Source organism: Lathyrus oleraceus, chromosome 4 (genome assembly GCF_024323335.1).
Source record: "Lathyrus oleraceus cultivar Zhongwan6 chromosome 4, CAAS_Psat_ZW6_1.0, whole genome shotgun sequence".
Classification (NCBI taxonomy): domain Eukaryota; kingdom Viridiplantae; phylum Streptophyta; class Magnoliopsida; order Fabales; family Fabaceae; genus Lathyrus; species Lathyrus oleraceus.
In genome coordinates, this window is record NC_066582.1 from 131,792,652 (window position 1) to 131,812,027 (window position 19,376).

At 43.7% G+C, this 19,376-nt stretch overlaps 1 protein-coding gene across 1 annotated transcript; it reads right to left on the reverse strand.

The window, feature by feature from the left end:
• Positions 1-424: 424 nt before the first annotated feature.
• Positions 425-1,408, reverse strand: LOC127136372 (uncharacterized). The gene is made up of 2 exons (XM_051062934.1): positions 1,081-1,408; positions 425-801 (listed from the first exon to the last, which is right to left on the reverse strand). The coding sequence occupies exons 1-2, from the start codon at positions 1,406-1,408 to the stop codon at positions 425-427; spliced, it is 705 nt and encodes a 234-aa protein (XP_050918891.1).
• Between the last annotated feature and the right edge of the window lie 17,968 nt (positions 1,409-19,376).

Sequence of the window (19,376 nt, forward strand, 5' to 3'; positions counted from 1 at the left end):
TAGAACCAACTTTGTTCTTACAATCTCCCTCTTTTTGATGATGATAAAATAGTTTAGATTAACGATGAAACATTTAAAGAAAAGTCTTAGATCAGATATTATAGTGAGCTCCCCCTGAGATAGATCTTGGATAGTTCAGAAGTTCTTACCGGACCTTCCATGGTTTGGTGTTTTTAGCTACTTTCCTGCATATCTTAGGTCATTTTTAGAGACAATGTTTGTAGTGTTTGAAAGGAATTGATATGTTTTCATCAGAGTTGTTTTAGTTCTCCCCTTTTTTGTCAGAATCAAAAAGACAGCAAAAGACTTAGCAAAGAGTTGATATTAACAGATAAGCATTTACATAAGCCAAAAAGCAGAAAATAATAAGGCAAGAAACAAACATCGAAACACAGAAAGCAACAACCAAAAATATCCTAGGTGCCTAAGGGTTTGAAGGTGGAGGCATCCTCTGGAGCAGATGGGACAGCATGTTCTGAATGTTTACATTGACAGAGTCTTGTTGATCCAGTCTAGCTCGAACTACCTGTTGTTCTTTCTGCAGCTCTTCAAGAGTCTTCAGGACCAGAGGGACGAATCCAGAGTTGCAGGACTCCCCCTGAGTCAGTGCATCATTTCTGGCTTTGGCAGCAGACTCTTCAGCAAGGCGCGCTGCTTCTTCAGCGTCAGCTTTGGCTTTTGCCTCAGCTTCAGCATCAGCATCAGCAAGAGCTTTGGCTTCAAGTTCTCTGATTCTCTGAAGTTCTTCTTGTCTTGCTTTCTCTTCAACTTCCTGTCTTTCCCTCTCCTCAGCTTCTCTGGCTAGACGCTCTTGGAGTCTGATCTCAGCGTCTCTGATGAAGTCATTGCGGACTTGTTCAGAGAGGCCTTTCAGCTTGAAGGCTTCAGAGGTCATCCAACTTATCACTCTATTCCAATGAGTCCTTACAGCGGAGGGATCATCACTGATGCCAGAGTTGATGGTCAGAGACTTGACCTTTTCAACTGAAGACTCTGCAAAAACCGTAATTGCTTCTTCAAGGATCAGAAGGGTGGTTTCTGGTTCGTTGGCAGATGCTTAGGATGGTGAGGTGGGGGCACTTAGGTTAAGTGTGGGAGTTGTTGGGTCGGCGGAGGTAGTGGGTTGGGGTATTTCAGAGTGTGGTGGTTCAGATGGTTGTGAGTCAGAGTGGATTGGTTCTGATAGTGGAGGTTCAGAGGTGGTTGTGTTTGGGTTTTCTGGAAGTGGGGAAGTAACTTCAGGTTCAGGGTTAGAGTGTGGTGGCTTTTGAGAGGCCAGAGCACGGTGTTGGATCTGAGCCAGAGTTAGGGAGTGAGGGTCAGAAGGTTCAGTGTCAGATGAGAGGTCATAGTAAGGTGGGGATTGTGGAGATGGTGATGAAGATGGTGAAGTGGTTTCATTTAGCATTTCTGCTTCTGAAATAGGTAGAGTTGTGGTGGCAAGGTTGAATTTCTGTGATGGTTGGTTAGAGGATCTGGTGGTTGAGGGTTGAGTATCAGCAGTTGTGTATATAGGGTTTGCTTGAGGAAGTGAAGAACCAACAAGTATAATTTTTACAGAGGGAGGGAGAGATGCAGGCTTACCAGGAGATCCAACCAGAGGCACTAGGGGTCTTCATCCAGATGTTTCTCCCAGCTTCACTCTCTTCGCCTGCTTGGTCTTCTCAGAGGGCTCTCGTGTCCTCTTTTAGAAGTCTGGTGGAAACTCAGGCAGCCATTCCACTTGGAATTCTGTGATGTCCACTCCTTGTTTGTACAGATCCTCTAAATAGTATGTGACTACCTCTGGAGGTTCGACCTTGGAGAAAAGGTAAAGTCCATTTGGAATCTCCCTCTGATCTTTAAGTGCTTCCCATGAGGTGTCCAGTGTTGGTTTGACCCTCACTTGATCAATGATTCCCATGCTCTTCAGATTGCGAGCGTTCAGAGGTCTACCAGTATCTATCATAATGTCTTCCATGAGTCTGAGCTGAATCAGATGGTCCACGAGGCCACTTTGAATCAGCATATCAGAGATCAGTCTCCCCAGAGGGATGTAGTTTCTAGTCTTTCATGTTGTTTCTGATATCTTTCACGGAGTCTCTGAGATACTTGAATAGAAGTGAAGGAAGGCAGAGCTTCAGACCCTTGTGAATGCAGTAGAGGATGCATTTTTGGTCTGTGTTGATGTAGTCTGAGGAGTTAGAGGTTGGACGGTGATGGATGGTGCCTGGGATAATCTTCAACCATACCCGGAGGTTCTGATGCAGTTCCTTGTTCTTGGAATGCTTGCCTTCTGCATTCTGTTGGAATATTGTAGGGTTTATCTCATGGGACAGATACTTTTCCCTAGGGTTGATGTTGTATATGCGTCTTCCTCCAGTCTTCTCCATATTCAGAAGAGCAGCAATCGATTTCTCTGTGATAACTATCTTGACTCCCAGAATGTAGGAGACAATGTAGTGATCATCAGAGTCAGCGAATCGCCAGAACTCTTTCACCAGATTTGTGTATATTGGGCCATAGATGCGTTGAAAATAATTTTCCCACCCTTGTTTCTTCAGTTCATCCGTGAGGTCGACGCCAGAACTTCCAGTTTCTCAAACGGACTTGCAAGATGAATGTGAGGCTCACGATCAAGAATGTGAGGTTCTTTGTAGATGGGAGTGGAAACGACGCCGGTGACTGCAGGGTTTTGTTGACTAGAGCTTGGGGCTTGCTCAGTTGAATTCATCTGTTGAGAGAAGTTGTACACTGACTGTTGCTGAGAATCCATGAAGAATGTTGAAGATGAGATGAATGTTGAAGAATTTTAGTAAGAACTGCAGAAGGGCCTTTGAGAGAGGAGAGACTGATAGAAAGGGTTAGGTAATTTCGTGAGTGTAAAAGTATGCAGTTGTGAAATGTGAGAGGTATATATACCCAAATTAGTGTCGCATCCGCGAAAAACAACCGGCGGGCTGAAACAAAACACAACACAGAGCCGCCACCGTGCGTTATTTATCCCAAAGAGGGAAAGGAAACGCTCGAAGTAAACCTCGGAAAAGCATGGTCTCGCGACCAAAGAGAAAGGGATCGGGAGTCGGTTACGCAAGGGGAAGGTATTAGCACCCCTCACGTCCGTCGTACTCGACGGGATCCACGCTCAAAAGATAGGTTAAGGTTGCTAAAACAAACATCACACACACACACTGAAGACAACACAGGTGGAGAAAGAGGGGAGAGGGCTCGCTAGGATATCGCATCCTATGCCTACGTATCTCGTCTGGAACGAGAATCAGAGCTGCCGTAGTTCGGCTCACGCACGCCAAACAAAACGCACACAAACACAGGCAAACTTGGAACCCGAACGCCAATCGCTGGACTTACATCGGCTTCCGAACCAAACAAACACACTCAGGATACGGACAGCCAATCGCTGGTCTTACATCCATATCCAGACACACAAGAAGAAACAAGCAACAAGTTACTAAGGAGTCAGGCACTCGAGCCTAGCAACTGTCAAGCAAACACACACAAAAAAGAAAAAGGGTTGCCCGGAGAGACCTCGCACGGTCTCCTGCCTACGTACCTCATCTGGTATGAGGATCAGGGCGACGTAGTTCCCCTGAACGGGAAAGAAATTCTAACCAGATACAAAGGGAGACACACTACTAGGGAGCTGGACTCGAGCCTAGATGTTATCATGCATCATTGCCCTATGTTATGGTTTATATCCTAACTTGCACAGGCAGCAAGCTAATCCTAAACAGGCAAAGCAATCAAAGCAAACAATCACAAATAGCACACACTATATCCAAATAGAGGTGGCTCAAACAAGGGTTAGACTGCCAAAGCAAGTCAACTGTATCAGGGTGATGTTAGCTCTTAACCCTGATATTGAGAGTCAGGGTGAAGCCAGATGAAAGGTGAGTGAGGGGTGTGCCTCACAGCTCTTATCCCTGGCCAGGGAGAGCTTTAGACAAAGGAAGTGTGGGTCCAGAAAGTGGGAACCCTTCTACACTTATGACACTGACTCAACTGTACAACTGTACATGGATCTTGGGTTAGGATCCACAAGGCATCAACATGTAATGTGAGCCAAGGGACGACTCAACAGATTAGCAGGAGGTGGATTACACACCTCTTGTGTCTGCCAATTGCCTTAACAAAGGTCTTTTCCTGCTTGGGGACAAAAATAAACAAGCACAAACATCGCCTCTTAAGGAGGACTTCAGACAGGTGCCTGGCCAAGTAATAGGCCAGGTCTTCCAGACTACATGGAGTTAGTGATTCTACCTCAATTGGTTTACACAACCAAGCAGCAGCACAAGCGAGTTCACAAGGAACTATAGCAACTAAGGTACCTGAAATCAATCTAGCATGATCAGTACACAGCTCAAACAGTCAAACAGACAAACTACAAGTTAAACAGTTAACTGTACACAAGCAATGCATCAAGCAAAGCATAAGCCAATGCTCAACACAAATGAATTAGAAACCACCTACAAAACAAAATTAATGTTAATCAACAGCATTCACATGAGCAACTTAAACCAAGTGCATTAATTCCTCCATGTCATTTGCCTTTTGTCCTGAAAACACAATCCAAACATGAGAAGCATAACCCTAGGACAAAGCCTAGGGTCCAATAGGGATAAAAAATTCAAAACAGAACATGAAACTTATCAAAAGTCAATATCAATCAATTTAGAATCATGTCCAATTGGTCTCATGCTCATATCATCAACCATTATCATTTCATGAAAGAAATAGTGCATAGCATGTCACTTAGAAGCTCATTGGACCAAACAGAATGCATCAATCCAAACTCAATCCAAAACAATTCAATAAATCTCCAAACAATTCTCAGCTAAACAGCATTCATTACATGTCAATCATACCAAATTTCAGATCAATTGGACAATGGGAAGCAAGTCAATTAAATTCATCAAGTTAAAGCATGCTCATGCAAGTCCAAACAAAGCACAATTTCATGTATCAACTTCAGGCAAGCATAAAACAGTGTAGGAACATTATAAATGCACCAAACCAAAACCATGGCAAACCTTAATGTGTCTACAATCACTCCACAAAATTTCAAGTCCATCCAATACATATCCAGAATTTCACAAAACATATAAAATCATGACTCACAAAAACTCCACAAATGGATAAACAGCAAGTAAAATCCCAATCAAATAGGAAATGCATTCAAAAATTCTATAAAAATTCACATGTGAACCTAACATCCAGAAGTATCAACATGCAAAATTTCAGCTCATTTCAAGTTCATATGGCATGGTAACAAAATTCATGAAGTTAGGCAAGAAATGGTGTGACACAAATTGTCACACCTCTAATGATCATGTCATATCTCTCAATCCAGGAACTCAAAAATTACAAACCACATATCAAAATGACCAGGAATGAGTCTAGTTTAAGCACAAAAACTTTCATGAATTTCTAATGAAGCATCACCATTTTATGAGCAAAAGAGTGAGCAAGGTGCAAGCAAACATATGTTCATACAAACCCTAGGCCATGCCAAAATTTACACGTGCACAATTTCCACAAAAATCACCAAAAAATACTAGACAGGGCAAGGATCATGGTGCAAAAAATTTCACATCAATTGGATTTATGGTTTGGGAGATATGAATTTTTGAAGGTAAGGAAAAAATAAAAAAAAGATGAAATAAGCATGTTGGAACATATGAAGCATGTGAAAATAAATGCCAAGGCAAAAATGTGAAATGGCGCCAGCAGGACTCGAAGCGTGGTCCAGTTCAAAAAGTGGCGCCCAAACACTTCTAAACATGAACAGTGAGCAAAAATTGGATCTAGCATGGCTTTTTTTGAAATTTTTCAAGTGTTCTTCATGTTCTTCATGTGTTCATAGGCTCAAGAACAAATGTTCACCAAATTGGACAAACTTTATATCAACGGAAAGGTCTTTCCGCGTACATTCACAATCTCAAATTAATTTGTCCTAATTCTTCCTAAATTAAGAGAATCGAAGCCAAACATAATCATGCATGAAACTTCAAATCAACATAACTCTCTCATTTCTCAACCAAATTTAGTGAAACGAATTGCATAATTTTCTACTAAGAAAGATCTATCCAAATCATCAATTAATTTCAAGAATTATTGAATTCGAAAAATCACCTTAATTTGAAGACCGTTGCGAATTTGCGTGTTTTTTGGCTTGAAATTGCAAAACAGATCTTCTATGATGCTTGTATAGGTGAATGGAACAAGTCTTGTTGCTCAATTACGCACGATCTTGATGAAATCTTGAATTGCCATTGTTGCACCTCACTTTAACAGTCCAAAATTTGGCTTGGAAATGAAGAAATCTTGCTTCAATTAGCTTCAATAATGCATGTAGATGATGAAACAATGAAGATCTAAGCAAGGTTTTTGAAGAAATTGCAAAAAAAGTGAAGATGAAAAGTTGAGAGAATTGGAGATTTTGGATCTAGATCTGAAATTCTGTTATGGTTATGATGAAAACAGTTATGATTAGGCTTTTATATGTTATGTTAATGATGATTCTAATCCTAATTAGTGCTAATGAAATGGATTAGTGAAAATGCACTTTTATGCTAAATGGACAATTGGTAATTTCACCTCACTTATGCCAAACCAATGTAACAGTGAAAATTCTTTGTTGCAGCAAGTTACAAATGGTGTATGTGAGCTAGTGCAAAAGGAATCATGTGAAAACAATGAATATTTTGCAAAATCACTTTTTCCCTCCACTTTTTAAAATTAAGTCCACTTGAAAAATGGCCTTTTTATGTGATGAGTTTTGATGAAATGTAATGATGGATCATGATAGTACATGTCAAATGGAGTTTGCTCAAAGAAACCTCACTCAATTTGGCCTTGTGAATCAAAAGTTATGCCACTTTGAAATTCAACTTTTTTGGACAATGATCAATCCATATCTTGCCAACCACAAATGAGAAATTCATGTTCTTGGACTTTTTGGAAAGGTGAGAGCAAGATCTACAACTTTCATGTTGAACAAAATTTCATTTGAAGCATTTTTGGACATGTAATTTTGAGGAGAAAAACTTTCCATTTTTGGCAATTTTCAATTACAAGTCACTTTCTATTTTTGGAAAGTTTCCATCTGACTTTATTTTCTTCATTCTTGATGTTTGAAATGTCAAATGAAACTTGTTTAGACATGAATGAAGTGTCTCTAACTCTCTCCCACCTCCAAATCTATCATTTCAGGCACAGTTGACCATAGTTGACTTTTCTGACTGATAGATGAATTTCAGCTTGGCTGATGAACTTGAGCCTCAAACTCCTGATGAAATGGCTCAATGATGAAACCCTAGCTTCCATAAGCTTAATATAATCATATGATGATCCCCATATCCATTGAAAACCTCATCTCCTTCACAAGCCCTTATTGGCCCAATGCAGATGATTAGGGTTGACCAGTGGTCAAAACCCTAATCTCAAGGTATCTGATCAATCTCTTGGTGATGATGAAACCATGATGATGATGATGTATCATTTCAACCAAGATAAAGCTCAACCCCTCCTTGAGAATCAAGAAACCCTAATTTGAATCACACACCCTCAGATGATTAGTGATCAATTCAATGAAACCTTTAGCTTGCATCTTAACTTCTTTATCTTCTGATCAAGACTTAGGAGGATGACTTGTTCCATGTAACCACATGATATGCAAATATGCAATGCCTACTGACCTACAAAATGATATGCAATATGTTCAGCTAGTCCCAAGAGAGGAGGGCAAATTTTGAGGTGTTACAGCTGCCCCTATTCAATCCACTATGAACCTGTTGATATGAATAGCCTCGGCTTTCAGATGATCAGGATGAAGAGTGATTGAATACCAAGAACAGACGAACAATTTTCACTCTGATGGGAAAATAATTAACAACGCCTGTCAGAATCGGCAAAGAAACAACCTCGAAAGAAGAAACATCCGTCTGGTACGGAGAAAGTCGGCCTGAATACCGAAACAGAAATATTTCTGAATACGCAGTAACACCAAGATAACCATGGCCTGAACGCCTCCCGTCAGTCTGAATACTGAACACCGGAATATGAGAATATTGATGTCGGTCTGAATACCGGAAAATTAGCCTGAACGCCACTTTGGTCTGAACACCACTTCGGTCTGAATACCACTTCGGTCTGGATACCACTTCGGTCTGGATACCGCTTCGGTCTGGATACCGGAAGACTGGTCTGAATACCACCTTGGTCTGGATACCGGAAAATTGGTCTGAATACCACCTCGGTCTGGATACCGGAAAACTGGCCTGACTGCCACAAGCTGCATCGATCTAATTGTCGGAAGCTTCTTCGATCTGAAAATCGGAAACTTGGCCTGAGCGCCACATTGGTCTGAATACCCGCCTCGGTCTGGACACCGGAAAACTGGTCTGGATACCATAAGTACTTCAACCTGATCGTCGGAAACTTCTTCGATCTGAAAATCGGAAACTTGGCCTGAGCGCCACATCGGTCTGGATACCGCCTCGGTCTGAACACCGGAAAACTGGCCTGACTGCCACAAGTACTTCAACCTGATCGTCGGAAACTTCTTCGATCTGAAAATCGGAAACTGGCTTGAACGCCACCTCGGTCTGGATACCGCCTCGGTCTGGACACCGGAAAACTGGTCTGGATACCATAAGTACTTCAACCTGATCGTCGGAAACTTCTTCGATCTGAAAATCGGAAACTTGGCCTGAACGCCACCTCGGTCTGGATACCGCCTCGGTCTGAACACCGGAAAACTGGTCTGAATACCATAAGTACTTCAACCTGATCGTCGGAAACTTCTTCGATCTGAAAATCGGAAACTGGCCTGAACGCCACCTCGGTCTAGATACCGCCTCGGTCTGAACACCGGAAAACTCTTCTTGCCTGTCATAAGTACTTCAACCTGATCGTCGGAAACTTCTTCGATCTGAAAATCGGAAACTGGCCCGAACGCCACCTCGGTCTGGATACCGCCTCGGTCTGAACACCGGAAAACCCTTCTTGTCTGTCAGCATCGGCAGAGATAACAAAACAGTGATAAGTGAGTCGGCACGCATGCCAAAGACCCATGCTGGGGATAACACGCCACGAACCGGCTATTCTTTATTCCGCCCTAGCACACGAACACTTCGCGTTTAGCTGGGGATTATTCTTTCTTGTTTTTCTTTTTTTTGGACCCCGAAAATTTCTTTGATTAACATTCCCATCTCTGCTCGACAGAAACCCTTCCTCCAGTATCGCACTACTGGGGAATACCTTTGATTCAAATTCATGATGCTAGACTCCTCGGAGTAACACCTTCCTCTTCGGGCACAACCACCTCTCAAACGATAACCACGGCTTGAGACTAGCTTATGCTTGCAATATGATGCATGATTGATTTTTCTGCGTAATGCTCCATAATTATGGAAATGCTACGCGATTTACCTTTTTTTTTATGCAATATGCTATGCTTATCTACATGATGAATGTATAAAAAGGCATCCCCCTCGAGGGACTCTTCTGGGGAGTTCGAGACACTCTGTTGAGGAACTCGTCAACACTCCAATTTCCACCCTGCTGGGGAATAGCACTGCTGCTAGGAAAAGGCAACCCTTGCTGGGGAAAACCTCCTTTACCCCCCGATCCGCTTGGGGATATCGCTGGGGATAAGAACCACCAATGCACTCTGTGGGGAAACACCAGCCTTAGACTTGCTGGGGATGCAACACTCCAGACTCTGTTTGGGGAACCACCACTCACAGATACCTCCGCTGGGAAACAGCAACCTTCAGGCCTGGCTGCTGGGGAAGCATCGATCTGAAATCGGCTGGGGATAACCATCCTGACCCTGCTAGGGAATTCACAGACCTTGAATCTGCTGGGGAATTAGTCATTCCGACTCTGCTTGGGGAGGAGGACAGTCTGGTACTGAACACCCGTCGACTCGTCGAACCACGGCATTCATATCCAACTCCCATATCAGCTTTCCAATTTTGAGAACTCCCAGACTCGTCTGGACTTTTCTGCTCCATCATCTTGTATTCCCAACCGCTCCGCGCTCGACGGAGAGCGAACTCCAGGAATGATACAGACTTTTCAATTTTCCGACTTTGAAGAGTCTTCTTGATTAATCTCAAGGGTCGTCGTACGTCTCGTCGTCTCTTCATCGTTCTTCTATCTCTTGTCCCTGATTGGGCTCCATGGGGATTTGTTTTGTCAACAGCTTCCACATCACAACCTGCAAGTGAGTGAAAATACCTAACAGCACCTGCAAAAGAGATCGTTAGATAAAACCGTGCCCCAGGCGTGTCAAGATTTCAACACTTGGGTCACTCAACCTTCCGAATAAGATTTCAAGCTTTCAATCTTATAAACATGCACTGGAAGGGACCTGTTTGTCTTAAAATGCAAGATTCTTTATCAAAATAATCGGATGTTTTTGCAATCAAAGCGGTAATGAAAAACAAAAACAAAATTATTTGACTGAATATGCCTTTTATTGATATGGAAAAGTGTGGCTCAAATTGAGCAATACAAAGGAAGCAATTCCTGAAAAGAGGTAATTGCGCACAAAAGGAAAAAAATCTATCCTAATGGTAATGTGAAACCCGTGATCTCATCGAGTTCCAACTCGGTTACACCCCATATGTCCTCAGACTCTCCGTGCTTTCTGCCTTCTGAACAAGACGATTCCGACTGATCCCTACCGGGTATTATCCATGATACTTTAACCAGAGCGCAAACGATCATGCCAGACGCAGTTGTTCGTTTCAATCCCTCTTTTGCCTGGACCGCCCTTTCGGGTTTTCAGTCCACTGGGATACCCTTTTTTGCCCAAGTCGCCTTTTCAGGTTTTCGACTTGTCGGGTGTACAGTTTTTCTTTTTTATCCCTAATTTTTGCCCGAACCTTTCCTTTCTGTTTTTTGGTTCGCCGGGATGCCCATTTTTGCCTGGACTATTTCGTTCTTTTCGTCCAGCGGGTCTCTTCACACGAAGTATTTTTTAACTGCGTCCGCATTCACAGGGGATGGAAAATCCTCGCCATCCATGGTCGTTAACAACAAGGCTCCGCCAGAGAAAACCTTCTTGACCACGAATGGACCTTCATAATTGGGTGTCCATTTGCCCCTACGATCGTTTTGAGGAGGAAGGATCCTTTTCAGCACCATATCACCTACATGATATACCCGAGGTCATACCTTTCGGTCAAAAGCACGCTTCATTCGTTGCCGATATAACTGCCCATGACAGATGGCTGCCAGCCTCTTTTCCTCAATCAGGCTTAACTCTTCGTACCGGGTTCTTACCCATTCCGCCTCTTGCAATTTCACGTCCATCAGGACTCTCAAAGAGGGAATTTGGACCTCAACCGGTAGCACCGCTTCCATTCCATATACCAAGGAGAAAGACTTTGCCCCAGTAAGCGCACTGAGGTCGATACCCAGGATACAAGCTTCGTACTCAGCCACCCTTGTTGGTGCATTCAAATGTTATCCGGGAAACGACGGGAACATGGGATCCCTTTTTTGCGTAACCAACACGGCACTGACTCATCCATATTAACCCCATCAGACATCAGAACCCGTTCGGATTCAGGGTCAGGCCCCTCCTCCGGGATCGGTTACTCTCAATCTTTCGATTTGAGCACCTCGAGATGTCCTCATCAGGGAACTCAAACTTCCTTGGTTGATAATCCTCAATGGGTTGCTGGGCGAGGTAATCAGATAATACACTCCCCTTGATTGCTTTCTGAGCGGTGTACTGAATATCGCATTCAATCAAAATCATTTGCCCTCTTGCAACCCGTCCGGTCACTGCTGGCTTCTCAGATATGTACTTGATCAGATCCATCTTGAAATCTACAAAGTGGTATGAACCAGCATATACTGTCTCAGTCGGCGAGCAGCCTATGCCAAAGTACATCAAGTTTTCTCGAACAGTGAATGTATTGTTTCACAGTCGGTAAACTTTTTGCTAAGGTAAATTGCATGCTCTTTTCGACCAGACTCGTCATGCTGACCCAGTACGCACCTCATAGACCCCTCGAGGGCTGTCAAGTACCAGATTAAGAGTTGTTCCTTCCACAGGAGGCATCAGAATCGGAGGCTCCTGCAACTTATATATTTTTTCCTTCAATGCCCCTTGGCAATCATTATCCACTTGACCGTTCGATTTTTTTTCAACAGCTTGAATGGGTTCACACATGGCTGTTAGGTGAGATGTGAACCAGGACATGTAGTTCAATCTACCTAGGAGACCACGAACCTCTCTTTCTGTTCTCGGTTCAGGCATTTCTCTTTTTTTTTTTTTTTTTAAGCAGGATCAACCTCGATTCCTCTCTTACAATGAACCCCAGCAGCTTACCGGACCGCACTCTGATAGTGCACTTATCTGAATTCAACCTCCGTTTGAATTGTCTCAACCGGTCTACTCAGCTTGGCCAGATCTGCCAGATGCCCCTCTTCTGTTTGGGGACTTTGCTATCATGTCATCAACATAGCATTTGATTCCACAATGAATCATATCATGAAACAAAGTCACTCTGATACGTGGCACCGGCGTTTCGCTTCTCTAGAGGACAGTCTTCTCTCCATGATAGCTTGTGCACAACGGCATCGGTATCCGCTCCTGGCATATCCTGACATGACCAGGTGAAGGTATCCACATGCTCTTTCAACAAGGCTACCATTCTGCTCTCGACTTGCCTCTGAAGCGGCTCCCAATTTTCACTTCCTTTCTGACCTCGGCGGTATACCGGTTAACAAGCTCAACTCGCCCCTCGTGCGGCTGAATCACCTTCTCCTCTTGTTTCGACAACAACCTGGCTAACTTCCAGCAGGTCACAATCTTCTTCATCTTCTTCTTCGGCATGATAGATCGGATTGTCGAAGTCATACAGAGGTGTAACCAAATTGTTATCAATGAGATCCGGAGAATTATTTTTTTTCGATGTCGGAACGAGACAAATCAAAAAGAAAGGGAAAAATGAAAACAAACATTGCCATTTTTATTTGTTTTTAAACTGCAAAAATAAATGAAAAACAGGGAACACCGCTTTTAATTGAAAAACATCCATTTATTAATGATGCAAAATGTTGCAAAATGAAACATGAGGTGGCCCTTACAATGGACCATTACGTTTCGGGCAAAACGTATGGCTTTCAGGCAAACAGAATTGAAAACAGAAAATATTACTCTTCCGGATGAATGACAGTGATGATCTTTTCAGCCTTCCAGTTCTGGATTCCCATCCCTGGCGCGCACGGCTTTATCTACGAGTCAAGTTCACAGTCACTGTCAGTCTCTTCCCCCACCGTACAGACATGATTGGAATCTTCGGCAATTGGACCCACCATCATCTGACCATGCGCCGGCATGGGATTAGCACCAACATTCAGTGATGGTGCAAAATTGATGGCCTTGGAGTCTACCAGATCCTGGACAACATGCTTAAAAGCCCTACAACCCTCAATGTTATGCCCTGGTGTACCAGAATGGAATTCACACTGGGCGTTCTCATCATAGTTAAGAGGCCTCTGATCTGATCTTAACGGAACCATCGTCCTTGGCTGAACCAACCCCAGATCCATCAACTTTTTAAACAGAACAGCATATGTCACGGGCGGCTTATCAAATTGACGATCAATCCCCTTTCCTCTCACTTTGCACCCAGCTCTCTGTGCTCTCTGTTGAGGGAACTGATGCTGCTGTTGTACCGACTGATTACCAATAGGAATCATTACCGCAACAGTATGCTGGTAGTAATGACCCCTACCGTGTCCTCTCTGGGCATGGACATTCACAGCACTCGCGCCATCCTCCTTCTTATGCTGACCATCACCAAAGGATCTCTTCATTCCAGACGACGAAGCATTTCCTGGTATTTTCCCCTTCTTCAACCAGTCTTCGATCCTCCCCACCTTCTCGGCAATGACTTTCTGCCCCAAGGCGAACTCTTGCATGACATTGATCAGCTCTCCCATCTTCTCTTTCAGCTCGAGAAGGTCGGCGTTGGGCGGATTCACCATTCTTGTATCAATCAAACAGGTTAGAAACTGACACCTGCAAAACAGAAGACAAGTTATTATGGTTATGCATGAATGCAATGTCTATCCACATGAGGAACACTTTGTCTCTCGATCCTGGCTTCATCGAGACAGATAAAAATCCGGCGGCAACATTCTGACATTCATCATTTGATTTCATCATACGGATCAGAGATATGTGATTTTAGCAAAATACCCCCAACCATGTGTGTGTGTTGTGTGAGTGCATACAGTAAAGCAAATAAAGCTTGAAGATCGATCACTGAATGAAAATAACCATCACATAGCAAAATGCACCATAAGTGCCATAGTCATACATCAAAGCTGATACAATTCTCCAGAATCGGGAAAGAAATACAAGCAAATGAATTCCGTCAACATGCCTGACGGTAATCCAACACAAATGACAAAGGCCTAGCCTGATGAGGGTCCCACAGAAGGCCCTATATCATCAACCATCTTCGCGAACTCTGCGGCGAACCTGAGCTCGGTGTTCTCTTGCTGTAATCTCCCCACCTCCTTCTGGTGAATCTTCATCTGCCTGAAGTAATGATCTCTCTCAGCAATATAATGATCCCATTCGGCGATGATCTTCAGGTTCTCTGATTCCTTAATCTTCAGCTTTGCCTCCCACTCAGCGACGAGGACTCTGACTCGGTCATCCCTCTGATCCCTCACGAGAATTTGCCTTCTCTTCTGATCTTCAATGACCTTTGAAGCCCTAGCCAATCTCTCTTTGGTGATGTCGTGCTCCTTTATTGACGATGCCAAAGCCTGATTGACCTTCCCATAGTAAGCAGTATCCATCTCAAAGTGCTTTACTTCCAAGGCATGTCGCTTGTCTTGATCTTCCATCTTCACTCTGATCTCCTGGTTAGCCATCTGAACCCGAGCAACACTCATCTCCAATTCGGTTTTCTCTGCAAGCAACTGATCTCTGGCTCTCTTCATCTCGAGGAATTCTTCCATACTGACAGAAGAACGCGGACCCTCAATCATAGGACACCCAGGATCACCTCCCGGAAATGGTAGATGTGTAATCTCGATCCTCTTCCGAAGCCAATCATCAAATAGAGGAAAAGACCGGCTGTTGACCTTGCCAAAAGGAACCTTTCCTTTTCTCTTAACGTTACGCCATGACCCAGACACTTGTCTCACCTTGGCCTGATTGCCCTCAATCGGGAAGTAGAAAGACTCCTGAATCTCTCGACTGAGAGGAGGAACCTCCATAGCAAACCCCATCTGTCTCCTAAGAAGCGTCGGGTTGTAATTAATGCAACCCTGAACTCCTATAAGAGGCACGTTGGGAAAGCTCCCACAACTGTAGATGAAATCTTGTCCTGCCATACCGTTGTGAGTCCAAGCTATATCAGCAGCCCGCAAACCCATCAACCTGACCGACCACTTGACCATAGGATCAAGAGAAGCAAAAGAACCTCGGGAAGGCAAGTACCCCATAAACCATTTGAATAGCAACTGAGCACAACACCGGATCAAGCCACCACGCCGCTTCTCGTTCCTATTATGAACCGAGTAATAGACATCTCCGATCAGAGTAGGAATAGGGTTCCTCTGTATGAACAATCTGATAGCATTATGGTCCACAAAGCTCTTCTGATTAGGAAACAAAATGACACCATAAATGCCCACAGCAATCAAAGCACAGACTGTCTTCCAATTACCCGCAGCAGCATGTTCCTTGGCCTTAGCCTCCAAGAAACTCAAATGAAAACCCGGTAATTTTCCTTTCTCCTTCAAACCCTCCTTGACCATCTCCGGACTCAAATAAAGAGCACGGGAAATCCCAAGGATGTCAAGCTCTCCCCCAATGGCACAGAAAGGAATCTGATCTCGGATCTGCATACCCAAGATGCTGGCATAGTCCTCCATCAGAGGCCCCAATAAGTAATCCGGGAACACAAAACATCTCAGACCCGGGTCATAGAACTGGAGAAGTGTATGAATGGCGCTCCTGTCGCTGTCAGTGAGTCTAAAAACTATCTTCAGAATACCACCGTATGCCTCTCTGAACATCCCCACATGGTCGGGCGTAATCAATGCTATCATATCTCTCAGCACACCAATCTCTGGGTCGAAGAAACTGTAAGCGACGTCATGCTTCAAACCGGTCCTCATGTCTGAGCAGAAAGTCTCTCAACCAGGATCTCGATCAAAAATGTCCCTGCATATGGATAAACATGTGTTAGATGCAGGTAAATGCAAAATGTGATGATGCTGATGAATGAATGCAATGCATTGCCATCCTCCAAGTCATCTGAACATCTGTTACACTGAAACCCGATCTCTGAACTGATCATAACCACCTGAAGGAATATATAATCACAAATCCGACTTGAGGGTTCCGAAATAAACGGAACTGAAAGATACATCACCGTCATCACCAGACAATCTCTGAGCAGATACCCATAACCATCTCTGAATCGGCCCGGGGAATCCTGAAATAAACGGATCCCCACTGATAAATAGCACGGACAGCACTCCGGCGTCTCAGAAATAAATGTCCATAAATCCGACTTATAAATATGACTCTGATCCACGGAACCATCAGTCACCATCAAAGTCACCATCTGAACATGCATCTGTAAGAATCAACCCTCCCCTCACAGGTGAATTCTAATCAGGTTATCCTAAGGCGGATAATAGTCTCGATAATCGGGCAAAGATACTCAATGGGTTTGCCCTTTCGGGTGTGCCATTGTAGCTCTCTTAAGATTGTCTAAACCAAAGATCTGGGAAATGATCGGTCACCGAAGTCAATAGTTCAGATGAAGTGACTCAACCAAAGTGGAACACCACAAAGGAAGAGAACTCAGATGAACCTCGTCCGGCTTGTGGTATGTCACGTTACAACAATATGCTGATAAATCAAATGACGAACGTGAGACCACACTAATCCTAGGTGTATACTCGGGCCTGGGTTTTAGCCCCACTCAGAACACCCACCCCAAACAGAGGAACCACCTGTACAGAGGACAGCAACATGATAGTATGATGCATGCAAATATTTATGCAAATATATACACAATCAGAATAATAAATGCAATAAATAAAGCGGCACAAACAACCTAAACTATCCTAGAACGCTAGGAGAGACTCGCTTAGGGAAGATGGACCAGCACAGGTCAACATCTTCTGGGTCCCCAGCAGAGTCGCCAGCTGTCGCATCCGCGAAAAACAACCGGCGGGCTGAAACAAAACACAACACAGAGCCGCCACCGTGCGTTATTTATCCCAAAGAGGGAAAGAAAACGCTCGAAGTAAACCTCGGAAAAGCATGGTCTCGCGACCAAAGAGAAAGGGATCGGGAGTCGGTTACGCAAGGGGAAGGTATTAGCACCCCTCACGTCCGTCGTACTCGACGGGATCCACGCTCAAAAGATAGGTTAAGGTTGCTAAAACAAACATCACACACACACACACTGAAGACAACACAGGTGGAGAAAGAGGGGAGAGGGCTCGCTAGGATATCGCATCCTATGCCTACGTATCTCGTCTGGAACGAGAATCAGAGCTGACGTAGTTCGGCTCACGCACGCCAAACAAAACACACACAAACACAGGCAAACTTGGAACCCGAACGCCAATCGCTGGACTTACATCGGCTTCCGAACCAAACAAACACACTCAGGATACGGACAGCCAATCGCTGGTCTTACATCCATATCCAGACACACAAGAAGAAACAAGCAACAAGTTACTAAGGAGTCAGGCACTCGAGCCTAGCAACTGTCAAGCAAACACACACAAAAAAGAAAAAGGGTTGCCCGGAGAGACCTCGCACGGTCTCCTGCCTACGTACCTCATCTGGTATGAGGATCAGGGCGACGTAGTTCCCCTGAACGAGAAAGAAATTCTAACCAGATACAAAGGGAGACACACTACTAGGGAGCTGGACTCGAGCCTAGATGTTATCATGCATCATTGCCCTATGTTATGGTTTCTATCCTAACTTGCACAGGCAGCAAGCTAATCCTAAACAGGCAAAGCAATCAAAGCAAACAATCACAAATAGCACACACTATATCCAAACAGAGGTGGCTCAAACAAGGGTTAGACTGCCAAAGCAAGTCAACTGTATCAGGGTGATGTTAGCTCTTAACCCTGATATTGAGAGTCAGGGTGAAGCCAGATGAAAGGTGAGTGAGGGGTGTGCCTCACAGCTCTTATCCCTGGCCAGGGAGAGCTTCAGACAAAGGAAGTGTGGGTCCAGAAAGTGGGAACCCTTCTACACTTATGACACTGACTCAACTGTACAACTGTACATGGATCTTGGGTTAGGATCCACAAGGCATCAACATGTAATGTGAGCCAAGGGACGACTCAACAGATTAGCAGGAGGTGGATTACACACCTCTTGTGTCTGCCAATTGCCTTAACAAAGGTCTTTTCCTGCTTGGGGACAAAAATAAACAAGCACAAACATCGCCTCTTAAGGAGGACTTCAGACAGGTGCCTGGCCAAGTAATAGGCCAGGTCTTCCAGACTACATGGAGTTAGTGATTCTACCTCAATTGGTTTACACAACCAAGCAGCAGCACAAGCGAGTTCACAAGGAACTATAGCAACTAAGGTACCTGAAATCAATCTAGCATGATCAGTACACAGCTCAAACAGTCAAACAGACAAACTACAAGTTAAACAGTTAACTGTACACAAGCAATGCATCAAGCAAAGCATAAGCCAATGCTCAACACAAATGAATTAGAAACCACCTACAAAACAAAATTAATGTTAATCAACATCATTCACATGAGCAACTTACACCAAGTGCATTAATTCCTCCATGCCATTTGCCTTTTGTCCTGAAAACACAATCCAAACATGAGAAGCATAACCCTAGGACAAAGCCTAGGGTCCAATAGGGATCAAAAATTCAAAACAGAACATGAAACTTATCAAAAGTCAAGATCAATCAATTTAGAATCATGTCCAATTGGTCTCATGCTCATATCATCAACCATTATCATTTCATAAAAGAAATAGTGCATAGCATGTCACTTAGAAGCTCATTGGACCAAACAGAATGCATCAATCCAAACTCAATCCAAAACAATTCAATAAATCTCCAAACAATTTACAGATAAACGGCATTCATTACATGTCAATCACACCAAATTTCAGATCAATTGGACAATGGGAAGCAAGTCAATTAAATTCATTAAGTTAAAGCATGCTCATGCAAGTCCAAACAAAGCACAATTTCATGTATCAACTTCAAGCAAGCATAAAACAGTGTAGGAACATGATAAATGCACCAAACCAAAACCATGGCAAACCTTAATGTGTCTACAATCACTCCACAAAATTTCAAGTCCATCCAATAC

What these genes read in the sequence shown, in the direction of transcription:
- LOC127136372 (XM_051062934.1), bottom strand. Translation starts at nt 1,408, where the DNA reads ATGCTAAATGAAACCACTTCACCATCTTCATCACCATCTCCACAATCC. An exon ending in AACTCCCACACTTAACCTAA is followed by an intron (nt 802 to 1,080) that starts GTGCCCCCACCT and finishes AAGAGCGTCTAG; the next exon opens with CCAGAGAAGCTGAGGAGAGG.